Source organism: Canis aureus, chromosome 6, assembly GCF_053574225.1.
Source record: "Canis aureus isolate CA01 chromosome 6, VMU_Caureus_v.1.0, whole genome shotgun sequence".
NCBI lineage: Eukaryota > Metazoa > Chordata > Mammalia > Carnivora > Canidae > Canis > Canis aureus.
Genome location: NC_135616.1, coordinates 43,131,729 through 43,157,469, shown reverse-complemented (window position 1 = coordinate 43,157,469; position 25,741 = coordinate 43,131,729). Strand labels below are relative to the sequence as shown.

General features: G+C 35.3%; 1 protein-coding gene across 22 annotated transcripts in view; it reads left to right on the top strand.

Moving 5' to 3' along the window:
• CDC42BPA (CDC42 binding protein kinase alpha) overlaps positions 1-25,741 on the top strand; it is a 309,696-nt gene that overhangs the window by 177,609 nt on the left and 106,346 nt on the right. For 19 of the 22 annotated variants that reach the window (XR_013381712.1, XM_077901337.1, XM_077901329.1 and 16 more), the window contains 3 exons: positions 8,875-9,008; positions 17,720-17,962; positions 18,215-18,325. Coding sequence is in view for 21 of the 22 variants with exons in the window: in XM_077901337.1 (XP_077757463.1) it covers positions 8,875-9,008; positions 17,720-17,962; positions 18,215-18,325 (488 nt within the window). In the remaining variant the exon portion in view is untranslated. The remainder of the gene's footprint in view (positions 1-8,874; positions 9,009-17,719; positions 17,963-18,214; positions 18,326-25,741) is intronic. The other 3 variants (XM_077901341.1, XM_077901340.1, XM_077901348.1) reach the window with 1 other exon arrangement.

Genomic DNA, 25,741 nt, shown 5'->3' with positions numbered 1-25,741 from the left:
TACAGTTAGGTGTTTGAGATCTTTCATTTTTTAATGTAGGTGTTTATTACCATGAACTTTTTTTTAGAACTGCTTTTGCCATATTCCATAAGTTTTGGTTTATAGTGTGTCCACTTTTGTTTGTTAAAAATATATTTTAATTCCCTTTTTAATTTCTTTTTGTGATACATTCAGGGAGTGTTCTGTTCAATCTCTACATTTTTATGAGTTTTTCAGTTTCCTCTTTTATTGACTTCATTTGTAAATTGGTGATTTTCTGTAGTATTATGCTTTGATTCCCTTCTCTTTATCTGTTGTATAGCTACTATAGTTGTTTGCTTTTTGGTTATCATGAGGCTAACACAAAATACCTTAGTTATAACGAGCTGATACCAATGTATGTTGATACCAATTGCTCCCTATTTATTGCATAATTGCTTTAAGTATTTTTTTTTGAAGATTTTATTTATTTATTCATGAGACACAGAGAGAGAGAGAGAGAGAGAGAGAGCAAGAAAGGCAGAGACACAGGCAGAGGGAGAAGCAGGCTCCATGCAGGGAGCCCGACATGGGACTCAATCCTGGGACTCCAGGATCATGCCCCGGGCTGTGAAGGCAGGCATTAAACCCGCTGAGCCACTCAGGGATCCCAAGTATTTTTTCTTTATATGTTTTAGAAGCACATCAGACAAGGTTATACTATTTCCTGCAACTGTGAAATATAATTTAGAGAACTTAAGAGGAGGAAAAAAATCCCTGTGGATTTACCCATATTTTTATATACCATCCTCACTTGCTTGCTTTCTGATATTTTGCTGAGCTACTTGTTCTGTTATTTATTTTCTGTTTAGATAATTTCCTTAAGCCATTTTTTTAAAGATACCCCTGCTATCAGCAAATTCTCTTAGCCTTTATTCATCTGAGAATGTCTTAATTTTTTCTTTATTACTAAAGAATATTTTTGCATAGCGTGTTGGATTAATAGTTATTTTGTTTTAGCATCTGAAAAATACTGTACAACTTTCTTAGGACTCCCTGGTCTTTGAGGAGAAATTCACTGTCATTCTGAGTATTTTTTCTTTTATCTAAAGTATTGTTTTTCTCTGGTTGCTTGCAAGTTCTTCTCCTTTTATAGTTTTCTGATGTGTAATGGTGTGTTTTTGCATGGATTTTTTTGGGGTTTATTTGGTTTGGGATTTGTTCTTCTGAAATCTGTACGTTTATGTGTCTTGCTAAATTTGGGATGTTTTTAGACCTAACTTCTTTGAGCACTTTTACAGACCTGCCTACTTTCTCTTTTCTTTCTGGGACTCTGAAGATATGGATGTTAGATCTTTTGTTATCAACCCACAAATCTTGGGTCTCACAAATCTTGGTTCATTTTTGTTTTCATTCCATTATTTCTCTGCTGTTCAGATTGGCCAGTTTCTACTGTGTTATCTTCCATTTTACTGATTCCTCTGATCCCTCCTTTGTACTGTTGAATACATCTACCCAGATTTTTGTCTTATTTATTTCTAAAATTTCTGTTTTGTTTTTTTGTAAACTTCTGTTTCTTTGCTGAGATTTCCTGTATCTTTATTTGGCTCTTCTGTTTGTTAATTTCTTTCAGATACATTCATAACTGCTCAGTGAAGCATTTTTATCATAACTTTTTAATGTCTTATCAGATATTTCTTGTTTTCTTTTTTGAAATTTTGTTTATTTGCTTTAGAGAGAGAGGGCAGGTGAGCAGGGGGAGGGGCAGAGGGAGAAGGAGAATCTCAAGCAGGCTCCACACTCATCAGAGCTGGACATGGAGCTCAGTCTCAGACCCTGAGATCATGACCTGAGCCAAAATCAAGAGTTGGAGGCTTAACGGACTGAACCACCCAGGCACCCCTTGTCAGATATTTCTAGCATCTCTACTATTTTAGTGTCAGCATCCGTTGATTTTCTAATCTCATTCAAGTTGAAATTTTCCTGGTTCCTGATAGGATGAGTGATTTTCAATTAGTGATTCTGGATTTTGTTTAAACCTTCCATTTTTAGTTTGCTTCTCCTTGACACCCCTCCAGCAGTGGTGGATTGCCGGGTTGAGGTAAAAAAAAAGCTCAGTATTGCCACTTGGCCTCCCTTCACATCTAAGAAGGTCTCCTCATTATTCCTGGAAGGAATGGGGTGTTCTAGGCCCCCATCTGGTTTCTATTGACACTGTGGTAGGCATGACCTTAGTACCCCTGGGCAGTGGTGGAAGTTCTCACTTCTTCTGACACCACCCCAGGGTGGGGACGGTGGAGAACCTCATTACTCTTGGTGGGGGCGGACATGCTAGTTGGCCACGTGGTCTCCACTGACCCTACATGTGGGACAGTCTTGTTACCAACTGGTGGGGTTGAAAATCCTGGCCCTTTACCAGTCCTCCTCTGGATACCTGCACAGCGTGTTGGGGCACTTTGTTCCAGCCTTATGTGATTGGAAATATAGCTCCTCACATGTCCTTTGCTGACAGAAGTGTTCCTGGGGCAAGTTATCTCTGTGCTATTTAACCTGAGTAGAATGGTTCTGTCTACTGAAAGTGTTCTGTCTTAGCGGTTTGCTCTTTTCCTGGTCCTTTGGGTAGAAAGAGTAGGCTTTTGTTGGGGCTTGTTGGCATTCCTGGCTTTCTGGTTTCTGTAGCTCTGCGTCTGGGAAATAGAAATCAGAAAGAAAACCCAGGGAACATCCCACCATGTTGGTCCACATTCCCGACACCACTGTGTCACATTCCCTTGTCCTTGTCGGTCATCTTTTTTCTCCCCAAATTTCAGTTTTCTTATGTTTGTTTTATGTTAATATCCAGGAGTTTTAGTTGAATTTTATGGGAAGAGGGGAAGTGCATCTATTCCATCTTTCTGGAAGCAGAAGTCCCTAGAGTAAGCTCTTCAAGTGTAAATCTGGTCACTTCACAGCTTCAGCACACATGATCAAATGTCTTCCAAGGATCCTCACAATTTCTGTGTTCTTTCCAAGGCCCTTCGTTATTGAGCATATTTGCCTCTCCAGCTTCAAGTCTTGTTATTACTGCCCAGCAGCTATGCCACCATAGTGAAGTAGTCTTAGTCTGCTTGCTAACCTTCAGGGTTTTCACATATTTTGTGTTGTTTTATATCGTTTCTTTCTCCATGCCCTCTTGCTTCCTCCCTTCCTTCTTCGTTTATTCATTTTTGCTTGTTTGCTGGGAACACTCTTTACCTGGCACATTCACACTCCTCTGTGATATATTTTACCACTGACTTTTTTTTTTTTTATGATAGTCACAGAGAGAGAAAGAAAGAGAGGCAGAGACACAGGCAGAGGAGCAGGCTCCATGCACTGGGAGCCCGACGTGGGATTCGATCCCGGGTCTCCAGGATCGCACCCTGGGCCGAAGGCAGGCGCCAAACCGCTGCGCCACCCAGGGATCCCTTTTTTTTTTTTTTTTTTTTTATACCACTGACTTTTTTATTTAAATGTTGCTTTACTTCCATCACCTCACTGCTAGACTAAGCTTCTTGAAAGTAGAAACTTTGACCCTTTTCATCACTGATGTGTCTGAGTGTGTGGCAGACTGCTTGACATGTTAAAAAAAAAAAAAAAAAAAAACCCAAGTTGGTGTTTGTGGATGAGTGAGTGACTAAGTGAAACTTTGCTCTTGGAAACCTCTGACTGCATCCTGAGGCATCTTCCTACGTTGTGTCTCTACAGACAGCTCCTCACTCTTCCCTTATGTACGAATCAGCAGTGCCCAGAGTCCTCCTAATGGGGAGATTGGTTACCATTGAACTCCTGGCACTTGGGATTTCCTTCTTTACTCCTGCCTTCTCCCTGAGCTCACGCTTACATGACTGCTCTTCACTCCGTGTGTTTCAGCCTCTCCTGGGACTGGGACAGAACCAGTGAAAACAACATTGAGGGAAAGGGAAATCTTCTTTTTAGTATTCTTCTTTCTCAGCCTCTCTTTTCTTGGTCAGGTGCTATTCTCTGCACCATGATTCCATTCCATCTCTCCAGTATCATCCGTTTTTAAACCCTTTTCTTTTTTAAACCCTTTTTTTTTATTGAGGTAAAACGTAAGTAACATAAAAATTAGCATTTTAACCACTTTTAAGTAACAGATCAGTGGCATTAAACACATTCACATGCTGTACAGCCATCACCTGCTGTTTCCATGGCCTGTCATTTTCCCACTTGGAAACTCTCCACCCATCAGATGCCAGCTCCCCATTCCTCCCACCCACAGCCCCTGGCAATCCCATTCTCTTTTCTGTTCCTCTGAATTTGACAGCTCAAGGAACCTCATGTACGTGCTGTCATAAAATATCTGTGCTTTTGTGGCTGGCTTATGTCACTTAGTGTAGTCTATTCAAAATTCATCCATGTTGTAGCAGGTGTCAGAATGACCTTCCTTAATAACAGCATCCTACTGTGTATGTATAAATACTCCATTTTGTTTATTCATTCATCTGCTTATGAGTGCTGGGATTGCTTCTCCCTTGTGTTTATTGTAAATAATGCTGAGGGTACCTGTATTTGTTCAGGTCCTTGCTTTCTCTTCTTTGGGGCATATAGCAAGAAGTGGCATTCCTGAATTTATATGGAAATTCTGTGTTTAATGTTTTAAGGAATTGCCATACTGTTTTCCATTTACATTCCCACCAGCAACATTCATTCATTCTTAATTCAATCCATAAACCTCTTTATGGAGTTGCTACTCTGTACCAAAAATTATAGTAGGTACCAAAGGCATAGTGATAAGGCTGAGGGTGATTATTATCTGTGTCTCATTCATTATTACACCCACGCTGCCTTAAACAGTTGATGTAAGAGCTAGAGATAGAGCACAGGCTCCCTAGGGACCTGCCTGATGAGTGGCCCTAACTATAGTCGTGGCTGTAAAGGAAAAGTGTCCAAATCACCTTCTAAATGATGTTCCTCTAGCTACTTCTTAAGCAGGATCTTTGTGTGAACAAATATGCATCATCAGTGTCTTTCTATCTTTTTCTTCCCTATGGCAATGTTTTATAAATATTTAAACTCCTGGAAAACTTAGTAAGTTTATAATTACTTACAATTTCTTTTTAAAATCTGCTTTCCTCATCCCACTCTAAATTCCCAGGAGGGTAAGACAGAGTTTCCTTGTGTCATCCAACAGTCAGTAAGTACATACTTGTTGACCATCTGCTGATAAAAATAAAAATTCATACTCTCATTTAATATTTTTCCATGAGAAAATAGTTTCTTCCTAAATAAAATAATTCTCATAACCTGTAATGTACATCTTAACTCCCTTTCTTTTGTTGCCTTGAGATGAGTAGTTTGTGCCTCCACGTCCTGTCTCTTCAACACTAAGCTCTCTTTCTCTCTCTCCCTGTCTGGCTGTCTCTCTTGCACACACACTTCCCTATATCATGTAAGTAAAGGAGAAAGATAGTGAATGGAGGGAGGAGGTCGAAAATAGAGGAACCTGTTTTCCCCCATTGTGATTCAAAGTCAGATCTCCTCACATTTCAGAAGAGTTATGGATTATTTTAGGAGTAGGAGCATAAGGGAGAAGCTGTGACACTGTGTCCTTGTGGATCAGGGTGGTTGTGCTTGGTGGTTCTACTCCCCTGAGCACACCCACACTCCACTCTGAGTGATTCCCTGAGCTGCCATAACCTGCCACACAGTGTACATTTGATTTTCTGCTTCATTTATCATTTGAAGAGTGTTACTCTTGTCTTCCTGAGTTGGTCATCTCCTTCAAAGCAGAAACTCTATTTTCTATTTTTCTTACACACTACACAGTGCAAAGAAAATTTATTTACTGTGTGTTGATCCATTATTAAATCCTTATTACTAAGAGATTGAATCTGATGATTGTATTAGCAGCAGTGAGTTAAGAACCATTTTGTTGGGATGAGCTAATAACCCCCTTTGCTAGTGCTGCTTCTTCTATTCACTAAAACTGTTTTTTAATTATTCATCTAAATGGCATGGTTCATCATGTTGCATGAGATATTTTTTTGATAGTCTTGGAGGATTTCTCACAAAGTTTTGAACCATTCACTGTTTGTTATAGTGAAAGTAAACATTCCCGTACCTTAGCCATTTTAGAGTGGTTGGTGAAGTTTAGTGCATTCTGGACTTTTCTTGATTTGGGATTTTTATCTTTAGGAAATGCAAAATTCTGTGTATATCAAATACAAGTGTTCTACTTCTCTTATGTTGGAAGATTTTATAAATAATCAAGTGAGTTTGTCTTCAGCCTTTCTATGTGAAACATGAAAATGTGACATAAGATTCCTATTATATACCTAACAACGCCATTGCAAAGCAGCCAAAGTAAAATGGCTGGGATAAAACTAGAATTTAACCTAAACTGAAAAAAGACAACCATCCTTGAAGGCTGTCAAAGTGGTCCCATGGAATCATTTTGCTGTAAACTTTTATGTAATGCAATTTTATGAAACACTGATTTCAGAAAGTTTTGTTTCTAACAAAAAGCAGCTGAGATAAGCAAATGACTCAATAATTTGCAAAAAACTTTAACATAACTGGGGAAGAGCTCTTCGGAGTGCAGAAAGGAGGTGGGCCATTTGCTTCGGCGTGGGTGGAACTGGAGGGTATTATGCTGAGTGAAATAAGTCAATTGGAGAAGGACAAACATTATATGGTCTCATTCATTTGGGGAATATAAAAAAATAGTGAAAGGGAATAAAGGGGAAAGGAGAAAAAATGAGTGGGAAATATCAGAAAGGGAGACAGAACTCCTAACTCTGGGAAATGAACTAGGGGTGGTGGAAGGGGAGGTGGGCGGGGGGCGGGAGTGACTGGGTGACAGGCACTGAGGTGGGCACTTTACGGGATGAGCACTGGGTGTTATTCTATATGTTGGCAAATTGACCACCAATAAAAAATAAATTAAAAAAAAAAAAAAGAAAGGAGGTGGGCATTCTCAGAGGGAGAATGCCCTTAACCATAAAATGGGATTGAAGTTAGCCACGTCACCTACTAAATTTTGACTCCAAATTGTTAGAAATAACAAATTGTTGAAGTTTTTACAGTGTTAAAAACTTCAAGAAAAAAAGCACTTAAAATGTTTCAAAGAAGTTAGTATAGGCAGAAAAATTCCAACACGAAATGCCAAAATTTGAGAAAATGATAAAATAAAAACTTCTGAGTATGACTACATACCCTGTTATCTTTAAGAGTAAGCATCAATGATCTTTTAGTGAAACATTCTTCAAGTGAAACATTTATTAAGTTAGACCATTAAAATCATAGTTTTTAAAGCTGTTTTTTTTTTGTTTGTTTGTTTTTTTATGATAGTCACAGAGAGAGAGAGAGAGGCAGAGACACAGGCAGAGGGAGAAGCAGGCTCCATGCACCGGGAGCCCGACGTGGGACTCGATCCTGGGTCTCCAGGATCGCGCCCTGGGCCAAAGGCAGGCGCCAAACCGCTGCGCCACCCAGGGATCCCTAAAATCATAGTTTTAAGACAAAATGAAAACTAGTTAAATGCAACTTTGCAGATATTTTTGAAAATTGTTAAAAAAAACAAAACAAAACTGTGGTATCCATAAATGTATCTAGACTTTCAAAATACCTACGATAAATAAGCTCTTACTAAATCTATGAGTTTAGGGCACTGAATATCAGTAAATTATTTTATTTAAGCAGTGTAGCACCAGTTAGTATATGATACACTAATGCATTTTAGTGACTTTTTGACCACAGGACTTATCTATACACATGAAATGCTCTTTTCAGTAGGCCTAATGTATTATAATCACTACTTCATTTATTGAAAGCATTGAACTCAACAACGTGCAGTACTTTATGCATCTGTTCCCACACTTGAATATGTAAAACTTGGGGATCTTGTTAAATACAGATCAGATTCATTTAGGTCTGGGATGGGGCTTGGGATACTGCATTTCTAACAAGGTCCCAGAGGATGCTAATGCTACTTGTCTGGAAAGGACACTAAGAGTAACAAGGTTGTATAGAATAGAAAATACCGAGAACAAAAATTCACAAGGAATGTGTTTAGATTTCTCTGTTTTGATGAGCTTCAGTTCTTTAATTTGCTAATTTACTTTTGATGCCAGGAATGTTTTGTATCAATTTATTAAATTTTATTTAAGCATGTATTAAAATTAGTAATTTTGTTTCATTTCCTAATAACTCTCCTGAAGTGATGATAAGTGACCTTTAATAACATTACTTTCCCAGTTAGGTTGATGCCAGAGTTCTGAGCTGTAGTCTTTGCTCTGATACCCATTTAGCAATGTGACCTCAGGGTAGATATTCCCTTTGTTGGGCCTCAGTGTCTTCTTCTAGATCAGAGGTTTTCAAATACTTGCTTTCACAAGTCAGAGTTTGTTCTTCAGATAACCACTAGTGAAACTGGGCTGGGGGTCTGCAACCAATAGAAGCATGGCCATCTTACAAGTAACCTGACATCAGCCACACAAATGCTAATAACCTGCCTTAGAGGAAAACTGTTTTATTGTTTTTGTTAGTTTTAAGCTTTTAATTGTTTCTAAAGGTACTTTTTTGAAATATTATACTTTTTTTTCTAAAGTACAAACTTTTTCTAAAGTATAAACTTTTTTCTAAAGTTTCTAAAGGTACTTTTTTTGAAATATTATACTTCTTTTTCTAATAGAAATGTAAGGCACTTTTGCACACAAGTCTTACGCATCTCCATAGTGGCACTAGCTACTCATCAGCTTTACAGTGAACTTGCTAAAAACATTTATGAGTCATAGTCATAGGGGTATGTGGTGTCTATAAGTCTAATACCAAATTCAGAATACTTTATTTTTTTAAATTTGGTTGTATAAATCCTTGGTTTCAAACATTTGTTTTTATACAAATAATAAAATAATTACTATCTTCTCTTTTTAGAATCAAGTCATTTGGAACAACAACTTGAAGAAGCCAACTCTGTGAGGAGAGAGTTAGATGATGCTTTTCGACAAATCAAGGCTTATGAAAAACAAATCAGAACACTTCAACAAGAAAGGGAAGAATTAAACAAGGTAAAAATATGTAGATAGATTGTTAAAGCTGCTTTTGGATTCTTTTTTTTTTTTTTTTTAGATTTTTATTTATTTATTCATGAGAGACACACAGAGAAAGAGAGAAAGAGAGAGGCAGAGACAGGCAGAGGGAGATGCAGGCTACATGCAGGGAGCCTGACGTGGGACTCGATCCTGGATCCCCAGGATCAGGCCCTGGGCTGACGGCAGCACTAAACCTCTGAGCCACCTGGGCTGCCCAATGCTTTTGGATTCTTAACCTTGTTTAATTGTATACTGAAAGCTTTCCTAGTGAATTACAACAAGTATATTCTGTCTGTAAAATATTGGTGTAAAAATTTAACAATTATTTTGGTGTATGTCATTTGATTAGTAGCTGGCAATGAAGAAACTTTTATATTCTCAAGATTTTAAAGTTTAGAATCATTTATTCTTTTTAAAAGTTAATAATTGAAGGACTTGATTAAAAGTAAATGTAATTGAAAAATATTAAAAAGGAATAAGCAAATAGTAAAATATTTTAGTGTCTATGGAAAAATAAATATAGGCATATTTTCATTGTGATTTTGATAAGAACATTCTTTTTCTTTTTAAGATTTTTATTTATTTATTCATGAGAGACACAGAGAGAGAGAAAGAGAGACAGACAGAAGGAGAAGCAGGCTCTGTGCAGGAAGCCTGATGCGGGACTTGATCCCAGGACTCCAGGATCACGCCCTGGGCCAAAGGCAGGTGCTAAACCACTGAGCCACCCAGGGATCCCCTGATCTAAACATTCTTAAAAGATTATAACAAAAATTCTTTAATGTTTTAATTATTTTTTGAAATGTCAATTTGTTTTTCAAATGATGGATAAACAGGCAAAAGTTATTTTCATAAAAACTGTATGTAACACTTAAACAGCATTGTAACATCAGCAAAATTTATTAATAGCCAAGACACTCTAACACATCCAGTAGGGAATAATATTCAAGCACCAGAGAAGAATACTTTACCTGAATCACTCAGTGTATGGACTTTGCTTTTCATTAACAAATTTAAAATATTGGAATTAATACTAGCCAACACCAAAAAGAAATGATTGGTTTAGGGCATAGTATAAATAGTATTCAATGATACAGAATATAATTGATAATATAATGAATTTCTTTTGGGGAAAGATTTTAAAGTCTTGCTGCCAGTAAAGAAATGGAGGCAATTAATAATAAAACAACATTTGCTGATGAAGATAATCAAAAAGACTAACAGAGAAAGCTATAACAGTTAAATTGAATTAGATTAGTATATTTTTACTTTTTTCTTAATACAGTTACAGTGTTGTATACAGATCCATTTAAATTGAAAGTCAATTTAAAAATATTTTGAATTCATAACATGTCCTATCTGTTCTAATAATGTGGTAATATTAGTACTAATTATTATGTATTTAAAGGTGGGATTATTCAGCCAAACTTAGAAAACATAAAAAGGATAAAATCTGATATTTAGATTTATAGTAATGAGTATCTTGCCAATTTTAATAAGTTTTAATATTAAAAATCCTTTTTGTATATTTTGAGAGGAGGGTAGTGCTGAAAGGTAACATTATATTGGTAACAAATCTTAAGTGATTTGTTTAATATCCTACAGGCAGCAGATACTCCTTTTAAGAGTTTTTTCATTTGATACATATAAAAGAACAAATGTAACATTATATGAGTTTTAATATAAATGCACACCTCTGAACCTACCATTTAATTTAAGGAAGAGAACATCACCAATTTTGTAGCATAGCCCCTGGACCATTGTTTTCCCTTTCTCCTTACTTCCCTGAAAATGGTAATCACTGTTCTGAATTTTATGTCAATCATTTCCTTATTGAAAAAAAATTTTTATTACATACTAGTATATCACTAATATATCATATATAATAAAATAAACTTATATGGTGACAAACGGTAGCTACATTTCTCATTTCTCATGGTGAGCCCTGAGTAAGGTATAGAATTGTTGATGCTGTGTCATACACCTGAAACTAATATAACATTCTGTGTTAATTATATTTCAGTAAAAATAAAAACACCAGTGACAAATATTAAAGATGAAATTATAATCTGATACATTATTTCTGGAAAGCTAATTTGCAAAAAGTATTTAAAACCTTAAAATACTGAAATATTTGACATAGTAAACTCCCATTTGTCGAAATTTAATTTAAGAAGATAATCAGGGATGCCTGGGTGGCTCAGTGGTTGAGTGTCTTCTGCCTTCGGCTTAGGGTGTGATCCCGGAGTCCCGGAATTGAGTCCCACATTGAGCTTCCTGGATGGAGCCTGCTTCTCCCTCTGCCTATGTCTCTGCCTCTCTCTCTGTGTCTCTCATGAATAAATAAATAAAATCTTAAAAAAAAAAAAAAAGATAATCAGACATTTAAACAAAGAGTTACAGAGAAATTTCTCACCACATTTATAAAAGAAAAATATTAGAAATAACCGAAATGCCCAACCAGTTCATATGATGAAATAGTATATAGCCATTAAACTTGGTGGCTAAAGAATTTTTAATCCCATAGGAAATTAAATATGTATATATATTATTTAGTGTTGCTTGTTTCTGAGCTTTGTAAAATAGTATATGCAGTTTTTTGCTATTTGTCTATTTCACTTATATTTCTAAGAGCATTCATTTAGTTGCTATATAGTATACCATTATGTGAACACTCCAGAAGTTAGTTATTCCATTTTTTTTATATATAGACATCAAGGTTGCTTATACTTGACCACTACTATAAATGAATATTCATGAACAATATGCTGAAATGCATACACTTGCATATACAAACACTAGGAGAATAACTGGGTCATAAGTAATGCAAATATTCTATTTTTATGATAATGCCAAATCACTTTCCACTGATTATACTGATTTATACTCCCACTCCCACCACCTAGTGTATACTCAACAATACTTCATATTATTAGATGTATATTATTTTGGCCAACCTAGTTGAAATTGACATTTGAGTCTAGAATTATGTGTTGTTATAAGTCACTTCTCTAACTACTAATGAGGTTGAGTCTCTTACATATGCCTATCTATCATTTATATTTCTTCAGTGAAGTGTGAAGTGCCTCTCAATCCCCTTTGTATATTTTTCTCTTGGGTTGTCTTTTTCTTATTGGTTGGTTAAGAATTCTTGAAAATTTTATATTAATCTTTCGTCAGTTGTGTATGTTACAGATATCTCAGTGCTTGTCTTTTCACTTTCTTTAATGGGATCTTTTGTATAACAGAAATTCTTAGTTTTAATGTAGTCAAATTTATCACTCTTTTTAAAGTTTTGCTGGCTTGTGTAAAAATCTGAGGTTAAAAGTGCTTACTTTCTTAAAAAAAGTGCTCACTTTTTATTTTGAGGTTTTAAAGTTCGATCTTTCATATTTAAATTTTTAATACAGCAGAAATTTATTTTTTCATATCATCTGAGATAAGGATCCAATTTCAGTTTTTTCTGTGTAGCTAACCAGTTGCTCATTTACTAAATAGGCTCTCTTTCCCACAGTGATGTGTGATGTCACTTCTGTCATATGTTACACTTCCATTTATGAATGAGTCTATATCTCATGCCTTAAAAACTGATGGGATTTTGATGAAAGTTGCATTAAATCTGTAGAGTAATTTCAAGATAACTGACATCATTATAGCATTGAATCTTTAAGTTCTTAAAATTCATATTTATTAATATCATTCCAAACTCACACACAGATTTCAAGAGCAGAGTGTAGTATTGTGATATACATAGAGCAGAAATAACCACATCCTTCCTCTGTATGCTAATTCTTACCTCTGGGGCAGTGCAATGAGAGCTACATAGACGAAACCCTACATGTATGGAATCTCTTGTGGATGTGAGGAACCCCGAAAAAGTGAGTCTTGAGCTTTCCTATAAAGGAGAATGGCGGATGCTTCCTATTCCCCTCCTCCTTGCCAATTCCACCCACCCTTCTGAGAGTCTCCTTGGAAATGTAAAGAGAAGGATCGGAAGTGGACTCTTTAGAATATAAATGAATCACTCCAGTGGAAAGATAAGCCCAGAGTCTCAAGCTCTATAAAGGGGATCACTCCCTGATCCAGGCTCCTCTCTCTCTCCCCACCCCCGTCGAAGTGTAAGCACATATTTCCAGCAGTTAAATTGCTGTGGAGTTGCTTATTCTAAATTAGTCCTAAACTACAAGGCTTGCTGTGAGCCCAGGTCCCAAATTTCAGTAAAATTTGTTTACGAAGGTCTATTTGTAGAAAAACATAAAAATATTTTCTCTAGAGCCCCACAGTCTTTCTATCCAGAAACATGGTGTATTCTCCATATACCAAAAACATTTTTAAATGTTTTTCCATAAAATTTTATGCATGTCTTATTTCTCTTTCTTTAAATTTATTATTCTATTTTTTCATATTTTAAATGGTATCTTTAAAATTATATTTTGCTTCGACAACATGGCTAAATTCTTATTAATTGTACTAATATTTGAGATTCTTTATGGTTCTCTGAAAATAATGACAGTTTTGTTTCTTCCTTTGGTTTTATGACCTTTCTTTCTTTCCTTGTCTTACTATACTAGCTAGAACCCACAGTACAGTGTTGAATAGAACTCGTGATAGCAGGCTTCCCTGTCTTATTCCTGATTTCAAAGAAAATGCCTTTACTGTTTCACCACTAATGTTTTATGTAAGTTTTTGGTAAATATTTTTTATCAGGTTAAGAAAGTTCTCTTCCTATTTTGCTAATCATTTTTATCAAGAATGAGTATTGGACTTAATAAATGCACTTTTCTGTACACTGTTGCAGCTAATTTCTAGGAATTTGTTAATATCTATTGATGTATTTATATAATTGTCCTTTAATAACTTGGTTTGGTAAATTGCATTGATGGACTTTTTCTTTCTTTTTTTTTTTAAAAGATTTTATTTATTTATTTGAGAGATTGACAGAGCAAGCATTAACGGGGGGGGTGGGGGTGGGGGGGATAGGGAGAGGGAGAAGCAGACTCCCCTCTGAGCAGGGAGCTGATGCGGGGCTTGATCCCAGGACCCTGGGATCATGACCTGAGCTGAAGGCAGATGCTTAACCACCTGAGCCACCCAGGTGCCCCGATGGACTTTTTCTAATGTTAAACATTTTTGCATTTCTGGGTTAATAAATAATGTGTATTATCTCCTAAATAATAACATGCTAGCTATGAAACAATGAAATAGCATTGTTACTGGAGTGCTTTACATGTATTAGATCACTTAATCTTTATAAGAGCCTTGTGATTTAGGTGGTATTATTCTATTCTCATTTTATAAATGATGAGACCAAGCACAGAGAGGTCAAGTACGCTTGCTCAACTTCATAGAGCTAGAAAGTGGTGGAGCTGGAATTTCAACACAAGGAGTCAAGGTCCAGAGTTCATGCTTATCAACTTATATGTCACTGGAGTTGATTTGCTTATGTCTTTTTTTGGTTGGATTTTTTGTTTTCCTCAGTAAGATTGGCTTGTCATTTTTTTCTATTCTGATGTTTTTATGATATTAAGGTTACACTGGTCTCATAGAATGAGTTGGGTAGAATTGCCTCTTTTTCTCTTCTTTATAAATTGTTGTATAAGAGGAATTTTTATTCCTTGAAACACTGAAGGAGTCACTTGTGAAACCACCTGAGTTTGGAAATTCTCTCCCACAGAGTGGATAGGGAATGTTTGTTAACTATTGATTTAGGTACTTTAATTATTAAAGGACTATTTAGCCTTCTATTTCTTGGTGAAACAATTTTGATAAATTGTATTTTTATAGGAATTCATTAATTTCAAAAGTTAGCAAATTTACTAGCATAAGTGTTTCATTGTATTTTTTTGTTAGCTTTTTTGATCTCTTCTGGATTTGTAGTTACAACCTTTTTTCTTTCTTAATATTATTTCTTTTTGCATTTATTCTTCTCTCCTTGATCTCACCAGATACTTTCTTGTTTTATTTTCCTATTTATTATTTTTCTCAAAGAACCAGCTTTTGCCTTTGTTGATGTTCATTATCCTAACATTTCTGTTTCATTAGTTTATGTCCTGATTTTTATTATCTTCTCATATTGGCAGAAGTATTAATGTGTTTTCTCTCTCTTTTTATGTGGAATTTCATTGAATTAAAACCTTTTATTTTTTTTTACTTTTTATTTTTTTAGTTTCAATATAAGTATTTAGCTATAAATCTTCTAGGTAAACCTTTTATTGCATCTTCAAGTTATAATATATGTACTCAATATTTTTATTTTTTTATTTTTCACCTTTTTTAAGTTCTAAATATTTTAGCACTCTTTATGACTTTTCTCCTTGACCAGTGAGTTGTTGTGGAATTTATTAGCTTTTTTATTTTTGATTTCTGTTTTAATGATGATATTAAAGAATTTGATTTTTAATATCTGTTCTTTGAAATCTGCTGAGACTTGTTTCACAGCTTAGACAGACTGTTCCATTTTTTACCTTTTATTTATCTTTATTATTATTATTTTTTAAGATTTTATTTTTAAGTAATCTCTACACCCAACATGAGACTTGAACTTACAACCCTGAGATCAGGAGTCACACACTTTACCAACTGAACAAGCCAGGCACCAACCATTTTTAAATGTTCACTGTGTACTTGAGAAGAATGTATGTTTCCAATATTGGATGCAAGCTTCTACATATGAAGCTTAATCATCTTCTTGATCATATTCACTATGTTTTAACTGCTTTGTTTATTAATGATTGTCAAATTGAAATTTCTCTTTATGATCATGTGTTTACCAATTTTTCAATGATCTTGGAATTTCTTTGTAATCTATTTTGAGTGTACCTTGTGGAATACATAAAAGTTTAGAATAGCATTTCTTTCTAGTATTGAATTTTATCATTGCGTAGGACATTCTCCTTAATGCTTTTTTTAATTAACGTCTAGATATTATTTTGTAATTTATTATAACAGCCTTCGCTCTTTCATATTTATTTTGACTACTAATGTATGTAGATATGTTTCTACCACCTTACTTTCTGCTTTATACTTGTCATGCTTTTTCTGTGCCTATCTTTGCTTCCTTTCTCACCTTTTAAAAATTGTGGTAAAATATCTATTTTATAAAATCTGTGCTAACCATTTTTAAAATGTACAATTAGGTAGTGTACAGTACATTCACATTGTTGTGCAACCATTCTCCAAAATTGTTTTCATCTTGCAAGTTTTTTTCTTGAATTTTAATTGAAATGTGTGTTTTTGTTTCCACTTTACTTGCTACTTGTAACAATTTCTAGTAGTTGGTCTTGAATTTTATCATGCATATTTAACAAAGTCTAAATTTACTATCTTAAGCCACACCTCCCAATCAATTTAGGGACCTTTAACTCTGTTACCTCATCCCAACTTCAGTGTGGTTTTTCACTAATATTTTACTTGTATCATTTTTTCTGCTGTCCAAATGAGACATTTTTATAATACAGTCTCATACACGTTTGTTTACATGCACATTTATGTTTACCAGTTTCTTAGTCCTCCATTTCTCTGCCATTTGCTTTTAAAATTATTTTTCCTTTTCTTGAAGTAAATCTTTAGAGGTTCCTATTTAGCGGAGATCTGATCGTGATAAGCTCTGTCAGTTTTTGTTTATATGAATCTAATTATTTTAGCCTCATACTTGAAAGGGATTTTTCTGGATATACAAGTTTAATTATTTTCTTACCTCATTAGAAACATTTTCCTCTGTGTTTCTATTGTTACTTCTTAGTCTGTTTTTGTTTTTAAGGATGGAGAATAGGTGATTTGTCTTTTTTTCATTGATTTAAGGACATTTATTTTTATTTGGTACTATACAATATATTTTTTTAATTTCTGGATTTCAGCTTTAACATTTTTTTCTTTATAAATGTAGCGCTTACTGCATTGATGGACTCAAGTCTTTAATTTAAACACTTCCATTTTTTCATTTCTAAATGTTCTGCACAGTTGTTTTATAAATCTGCCCGGTCGTTTTTAGTAGTCTTTTGTCATTTTCCTATTTTTATTATTTATTTTTACTTCCTCAGATGTTTCATACATGTCAATTTTAGGTTAATATTTGATAATTCTAATGTCCAAATATCATTGGAGTTTGTTTTTATTGTTTCTGTTCTTTGCTATGGTTGTTTGTTCTTTGGGTGTTTAGGAAATCTATGGTGAAGTCATATTTTCGTGCTCGTAAAAATCCTACATTTTGTTGAGACTCTTTCCTCAAAAACAGTTTGCATTTCCTTTTGCCAGAAGGCAGACTTGAGTGCTTTCACTCCCAAGTTTCTCACTTTGATCTGGGAGTTTATTTAGCCTTTCCTCCTTGCTTCTGGCCTAAACCTCCACATAAGAGCATTCCTTGTTTTTTATCATTTGTAATGATTATATTTCACAAAATCTTTATTTTAACCATCCTATTTGGTATTCCTATACTCTTTATTTATTTGTGGAAACTAAGGTACTGGAATTAAATCAACTCTTCATCACAGCATGGTAGCATCAGAAATTGAGAATATGAATAGATCACCTTGGTTTTAATATCTTTTCAGAAGTAGTAAATTTCTTTTAATTTTGTCCTGAGATGAATAATTTTGGCTCTTCTTGACTTCATGATAGCTACTTTGATGGCCAAAATTGGTCCCTAGCTTGCAGAATTGGTAACTTATATTCTTTTTACAAAACTGTAGGAACTAGTCCAGGCTAGTGAGCGATTAAAAAACCAGTCCAAAGAGCTGAAAGACGCACACTGTCAGAGGAAACTGGCCATGCAGGAATTCATGGAGATCAATGAGCGGCTAACAGAATTGCACACCCAAAAACAGAAACTTGCTCGCCATGTCCGAGATAAGGAAGAAGAGGTGGACCTGGTGATGCAAAAAGTTGAAAGCTTAAGGCAAGAACTGCGCAGAACAGAGAGAGCCAAAAAAGAGGTTAGTAGTCAGGCAGATTTTCTAGTGCTCACGGGGTAGTGATTAAAGCTGCTTTTTCCAGATGAGTGAAATCATGTCTCATTCTTTAATTGTTGAAAACGGTTTTTTTTTTTTTAGCTTAGTAATTTTATTTAATATGATATCAACATTTGAGTTATCTTCTTGTTACAAGGTAAATTCCCATGGGGAAAAGCGTTTTATTGGAAAAACAATTATAACCATGACATCTGCTTTTTTCATTTTATTTTAAAGCTGGAAGTTCATACAGAAGCTGTGGCTGCTGAAGCATCTAAAGATAGGAAACTGCGTGAACAGAGTGAGCATTATTCTAAGCAACTGGAAAATGAACTGGAGGGTCTAAAGGTAGGGTTTGATTTCATATTTGTGAAGTTGAATTAATTTTCTTCTTTTTAGGTTTAACAGAAGTGTTAGTTTATGTACTTTCTTTGACGTGGAGTGAAAACTGGCTATCCTTCAAACCTAGTATTCTTAATTCTCTTTCTTACTAGTAGGAAGCTAATGTAGACTTCTTCATCATTCTGGAAGGAAAGGGAAGATTAATTTTAGTGGGGAGAAGAAATCTATCAGGAAAGAGTTCAAATATTTAGGAAGGGCTGCACAGCTGGACAAGATGTATCAGTCATCTGCATGGGAGACATGGTTAGGTACCCAGACCCTCTATCTTATAAATGGCATAGGAGAGGCTCAGGGGTAGCTCCACAGATATTTAGGTTGGAATGGGATGATGATGGGCCTGGGCTAACCATCTGAGCAGAAGTGTTAGCAAGGGTAATCCTTGTACCAGCTGTAGTTGGACTGCTTGATTTTAACCCCTAGCCTCATGAATTACTAGCCATGTAATGCTGAACAAAATATTTAATCTCTTTGGACCTTAATTTTCCTATCTATAAAACCGTATCTCAGTGGTTTTATGTAAGGAGTATATGCATATATTTTTAAAGTGCTCAGCAACTCTTAGCTGTGATAATGTGTCTGTCAAAGTGAGAGAATTGGGATTAAATTGATGTCCTATTTCTGTAACACTAAATTATAATCTGAATCTGATGCCTCTTTTTCTTCACTCTGATCTTAGCAAAACCATTTCCTTGCACTGCAAGGAAAAAATAGATGAATCTATTATAGACGGAAATGTCAACACCCCTGTTTCAGAAGTGAATGAATTCAGGAGGCATAAAACCAGTAAGGACATAGATGAGCTCAACATCATCAGTCACATGGATATAAGGCATATCTACAGACTACTTCATATAACAGCAGAATATGCATTCTGCTCAACCTCACATGGAACATCTACCAAACTAGACCACATATTCTGGTCCATAAAACAAACCGTAACAAATCCCTAAGAAATTTATGAGAGTAGGAAACCTACCGTGGCAGCTCTCAGGCCACAGTGGAATTAAATTAGATGTCAACACCAGTAATACAGCTGGAAAAATTCTAAAATATTTCTAAGTAACACATGAATCAAAGAAAATATCTTGAGAAATTTTTAAATATTTTGAACTAAATAGAAATGAAAACAAATTTAACTTACCAAAATTCGTGGGATATAAGTGAAAGCACTATTTAGGGGCAGCTTATGGCATTGAATGCATATATAAGAAAGAAATATCTAAAACTAGTCATCTTAGCTTTCACTTTTTTTTTTTTTTAGCTTTCACTTTAGATACTAGAAAGAAAATAACAAATTAAATCTGAAGTAAACAAGAAAAGAAATAAAACTAGAGCCAAAATTGATTAAATTGAAAACAGGAAACCAATAGAAAAAAATCAATGAAATCAAAGCTTATTCTTTGAAAAGATAGTAAAATCAGGAAGTCTTTTGGCAGGCTCATTAAGAAAAAAGATCCCTTTTTTCTATTTTTGAGAGTAATTATATTAACAAGCCTTGAAGCATTAAACTGTTCTTACATTCTGGGAATCAATTGCTCATATAATAATACAATTTCAATACAGCAATGAATTAGAATTGCTTACATTTTATTAAGAAGTTTTATTAAATTTATACTGAGATGAGGTTGTGGTTCTATTATTTGTATGCTCTTTTGGTCAGGTTTTGTTTCAGGGTTATGTTAACTTTATATAAAGTGAAGCTTTCCCTTTTCTTTGTTATACTGTAGCTTTATTACTGCTTTATTTACTTTTATTTTTATTTTTTATTTTTATTTTTTTTATTGAAGTTCAGTTTGCCAATATACACTATATAATACCCAGTGCTCACCCCATCAAGTGCCCTTCTCAGTGCCTGTCACCCAGTTACCTCATTCCCACTCACCTCTCCTTCCACAACCCTTTGTTTGTTTCCCAGGGTTAGGGGTCTCTTATAGTTTGTCTCCCTCTCTAATTTTTCCCACTCATTTTCCCTCCTTTTTCTTATAATCCCTTTCACTATTTCTTATATTCCCCATATGAATGAAACCATATGAGATTTTCCTTCTCAAATTGACTTACTTCACTCAGCATAATACCCTCGAGTTCCATCCACATTGAAGCAAATGGTGGATGTTTGTGTTTTCTAATGCCTGAGTAATATTCCATTGTATACATAGACCACATCTTCTTTATCCATTCATCTTTCGATGGACACCGAGGCTCCTTCCACAGTTTGGCTACTGTGGACATTGCTGCTATGAACATTGGGGTGCAGGTGTCCCAAAGTTTCACTACATCTGTATCCTTGGGGTAAATAAGTAGTGAAATTGCTGGGTCGTAGGGTAGCTCTCTTTTTAACTCTTTGAAGAACTTCCACAGTTTTCCAGAGTGGCTATACCAGTTTGTATTCCCACCAACAGTACAAGAGGGTTCCCCTTTCTCCACATCCTCTCCAACATTTGTTGTTTCCGGTTTTGTTAATTTTCGCCATTCTCACTGGTGTGAGGTGGTCTCATTGTGGTTTTGACTTGCATTTCCCTGATGGCAAGTGATGCGGAGCATTTTCTCATGTGCCTGTTGGCCATGTATATGTCTTCTTTGGTGAAATTTCTGTTCGTGTCTTTTGCCTATTTATGATTGGATTGTTTGTTTCTTTGCTGTTGAGTCTAATAAGTTCTTAGTAGATCTTGGATACTAGCCCTTTATCTGATATGTCATTTGCAAATATCTTCTCCCATTCTGTAGTTGTCTTTTAGTTTTGTTGACTGTTGCTTTTGCTGTGCAGAAGCTTTTTATCTTGACTAAGTCCCAATAGTTCATTTTTGCTTTTGTTTCCTTTGCCTTCATAGATATACCTTTCAAGAAGTTACTGTAGTCAAGTTCAAAAAGGATGTTGCCTGTGTTCTCTAGGATTTTGATTCATTTTGGTCTCACATTCAGATCTTTCATCCGTTTTGAGTTTATCTTTGTATGGTGTAAGAGAATGATCTAGTTTCATTCTTCTGCATGTGACTGTCCAATTTTCCCAACACCATTTATTGAATAGACTGTCCTTTTTCCAGAAGTAGATATCCTTTCTTGCTTTGTTGAATATTAGTTGACCATAGAGTTGAGGATCCGTTTCTGAGTTCTCTATTCTGTTCCATTAATCTTTATGTCTGTTTTTGTGCCAGTACCAAACTGTCTTGATGAGCACAGCTTTGTAATACAGCTTGAAATCCGGCATTGTAATGCCCCTGGCATTGGTTTTCTTTTTCAATATTCCCTTGGCTATTTGGGATCTTTTATGGTTCCACACAAATCTTAAGATTATTTGTTCCAACTCTGTGAAGAAAGTCCATGGTATTTTGATAGGGATTGCATTAAATGTGTACATTGCCCTGGATGGCACAGACATTTTCCCAATATTTATTCTTTTAATCCATGAGCATGGAACGTTTTTCCATCTCTGTGTCTTCCTAAATTTCTTTCAGAAGTGTTCTGTAGTTTTTAGGGTATAGATCCTTTAACTCTTTGATTAGGTTTATTCCTAGGTATCTTATGGTTTTGGGTGCAATTGTAAATGGGATTGACTCCTTAATTTCTCTTTCTTCAGTCTCATTTCACTGTATAGAAATGCCACTGATTTATGGACATTGATTTTGTATCTTGCCACATTGCTGAATTGCTGTGAGTTCTAGCAATCTTGGAGTGGAGTCTTTTGGGTTTTCTATATACAGTATCATGTCAGATGAGAAGAGGGAGAGTTTGACTTCTTCTTTGCCAATTTGATTGCCTTTTGTTTCTTTTTATTGTCTGATTGCTGAGGCTAGGACTTCTAGTACTATGTTTACTAACAGTGATGAGAGTGGACATCCCTGTCATGTTCCTGATCATAGGGAAAAGGCTCTCAGTTTTTCCCCATTGATAATTATATTTGCTGTGGGCTTTTTCACAGATGGCTTTTAAGATCTTGAGGAATGTTCCCTGTATCCCTACACTCTGAAGAGTTTTGTTTAGGAGTGGATGCTATATTTTGTCAAATGCTTTCTCTGCATCTATTGAGAGGATAGTGTTTCTTTTTTCTCTTGTTGATGTGATCTATCACATTGATTGTTTTACAAGTGTTGAACCAGCCTTGCATCCTGGGGATAAATCCCACTTGGTCATGGTGAGTAATCTTCTTAATCTACTACTATTAGATCCTATTGGCTAGTATCGTGGTGAGAACTTTTGCATCTTGTTCATCAGGGATATTGGTCTATAATTCTCCGTTTTGGTGGAGTCTTTGTCTGGTTTAGGAATCAAGGTGATGCTGACCTCATAAAATGAGTTAGAAGTATTCCATCCCTTTCTATCCTTTGGAACAACTTTAGTAGAATAGGTATTATTTCTTCTTTAAATGTTTGATAGAATTCCCCTAGGAAACCATCTGGCCCTGGACTTTTGTGTCTAGGGAGGTGTTTGATGACTGCTTCAATTTCCTTGCTGGTTATTGGCCTGTTCAGGTTTTCTATTTCTTCCTGTTCCAATTTTGGTAATTTGTGATTTTCCAGAAATGCATCTATTTCTTCTAGATTGCCTAATTTGTTGGCATATAGCTGCTCATAACACATTTTAAAAATTGTTTGTATTTCCTGGGTATTGTTTGTGATCTCTCCTCTTTTGTGATTTTATTAACTTGAGTCTTTTTTCTTTTTAAAAAGGCTGGCTAGGGGTTTATCTATCTTATTCTTATAAAGAACCAACTCATGGTTTTGTTGATCTGTTCTACATTTCTTCTGGTCTCTATTTCATTGAGTTCTGCTTGAATCTTTATTATCTCTCTCCTCCTGCTTTGCATAGGTTTTACTTGCTATTCTTTCTCCAATTTAGGTGTGAGGTTAGCTTGTGTATTTGAGTTTTTTTCCAGTTTTTTGAGGGAGGCTTGTATTTCAATGTATTTCCCTCTTAGGACCACTTTTGCTATATCCCAAAAATTTTGAACAGTTGTTTCTTCATTTTCATTAGTTTCTATGAATCTTTTTAATTCTTCTCTAAATTTCCTGGTTGACCCATTTATCTTTTAGTAGGATGCTCTTTAACCTCCATGTGTTTGAGTTTCTTCCAAATTTCTTCTTGTGATTGAATTCTAGTTTCAAAGCATTGGTGGTCTGAAGATAGGCAGGGGATAATCCCAATCTTTTGGTATTGGTTGAGACCTGATTTGTGGTCCAGTATTTGGTCTACTCTGGAGAAAGTTCCATGTGCACTTGAGAAGAATGTGTATTCAGTTGCGTTCGGATGCAAAGTTCTGTATATATCTGTGAAATCCATCTGGTCCATTGTATCACTTAAGGCCCTTGTTTCTTTGGTGATGTTCTGCTTAGAAAATCTGTCATTTGCAGAAAAGGACATGTTAAAGTCTCCTACTATTAGTGTATTATTATCTACGTATCTCTTTACTTTGGTTATTAATTGATTGATGTACTTGGTAGCATAAATATTCATGATTGTTAGGTCTTCTTGTTGGATAGACCCTTTAAGTATGATATAGTGTCCCTTTTCATCTCTTACTACAGTTTTTGGTATAAACTCTAATCTATCTGAGGATTGCTACCCCAGGTTTCTTTTGAGGACCATTTGAATGGTAAATGGTTCTCCATCCCTTCATTTTCAGGTTAGAGGTGTCCTTAGGTCTAAAATGAGTCTCTTGTAGACAGCATATAGATGGGTCTTGCTTTTTTATCCAGTCTGATACCCTGTGTCTTTTCATGGGATCATTTAGCCCATTCACATTCAGAGTCACTATTGAAAGATGAATTTAGTGTTATTGTAATACTTATTCAGTCCCTGTTTTTGTGGATTATTTCTTTGGGCTTCCTCTTTCTTTTACAGGGTCCCCCTTAATATTTCTTGCAGAGCTGGTTTGGTGGTCACATATTCTTTCAGTTTCTGTGTGTCTTGGAAGCTCTTTATCTCTCTTTCTATTCTGAATGACAGCCTTGTTGGATAAAGTATTCTTGGCTGCATGTTTTTCTCATTTAGTACTCTGAATATATCATGCCAGCCCTTTCTGGCCTGCCAGGTCTCTGTGGAGAGGGCTGCTGTTAATCTGATATTTCTCCCCATATAAGTTAAGATTCTCTTGTCTCTCGCTGCTTTAAGGATTTTCTCTTTATCTTTGGAATTTGCAAGTTTCACTATTAAATGTTGAGGTGTTGAACAGTTTTTATTGATTTTTAGGGGGGTCCTCTCTATCTTTTGGATCTGAATGCCTGTTTCCCTCCCCAGATTAGGGAAATTCTCAGCTATTATTTGTTCAAATATACTTTGTGGTCCTTTCTCCCTCTCGGCCTCTTCTGGAACCCCAATTATAAGTAAGTTCTTCCTTCTCAGGCTATCATTTATTTCCCTAAGCCTTTCCTCATGGTCTCTTAATTGTTTTTCTCTTTTTTTCCTCAACTTCCTTCCTTACCATCAACTTGTCTTCTATGTCACTCACTCTCTCTTTCACCTCATTAACCCTAGCAGTTAGGAAATTCAGTTTGGATTGCATCTCATTTAGTCTGGTTTTAATTTCAGCCTGATGAGATCTCAATTCTGCAAAAACAAAGTATCTAGAGTCCTTTATGCTTTTTTTCCAGAGCCACTAGTAGCTTTATAATTGTGCTTCTGAATTGACTTTCTGACATTATGTTGAAATCCATATTCTGTAACTCTGTGGCAGAGAGTACTGTTTCCGGTTCTTTCTTTTGTGATGAATTCTTCCTTCTAGTCATCTTGTCCAGTAAAGAGTGGCTGTACGAGCGGGATGAGTCAAAAATATCAACCACAACCTAAGTAAAATACACCATATATGATTTCAAAGAGGTTAGAGACCAGAAAATGAAAAAGAAGATCAGAACAAAATAAAAGGCCCACTAAGGTGAAAAACAAATTTTAAAACAAAGTAGTAAAAATAAAAGGCCAAAACCCACAAAGAAGAAAAAAGAAAAATTTAAAAAGAAAAAAAAATTAAAAAGCGGGTATGCTGAGGGATGGTGGTGGTGAAGAAGTGATAGTGGAGAGAATGTAGTCTACCTGAGGGGTCCTAGAAGGTGATTCTCTTAGTTCTGAGTGTACTTTGTTCTGTATGTTAGAAGATGCTCAATCCCAAATTTATATAGACCAGCAATACTTATAGAAAACCCCAATATTGACCACCAAAACATAAACAAGATAAAAGAGGGAGGCAGAATGGGAAGGAAGAGAGAATATAATTTCACAGAATGAACCAGCACAGTATTCCACTTGATCCTGGGTGTATGCTGGTCTTGTTTTAGAAGATATTAGCTTCCAACATTGTAAAAGAAAACAAGGCAGAAAAAAACAAAAAACATAAAACAAAAACCCGTATCTCGTATAGCTCCCAAAATTAAATTG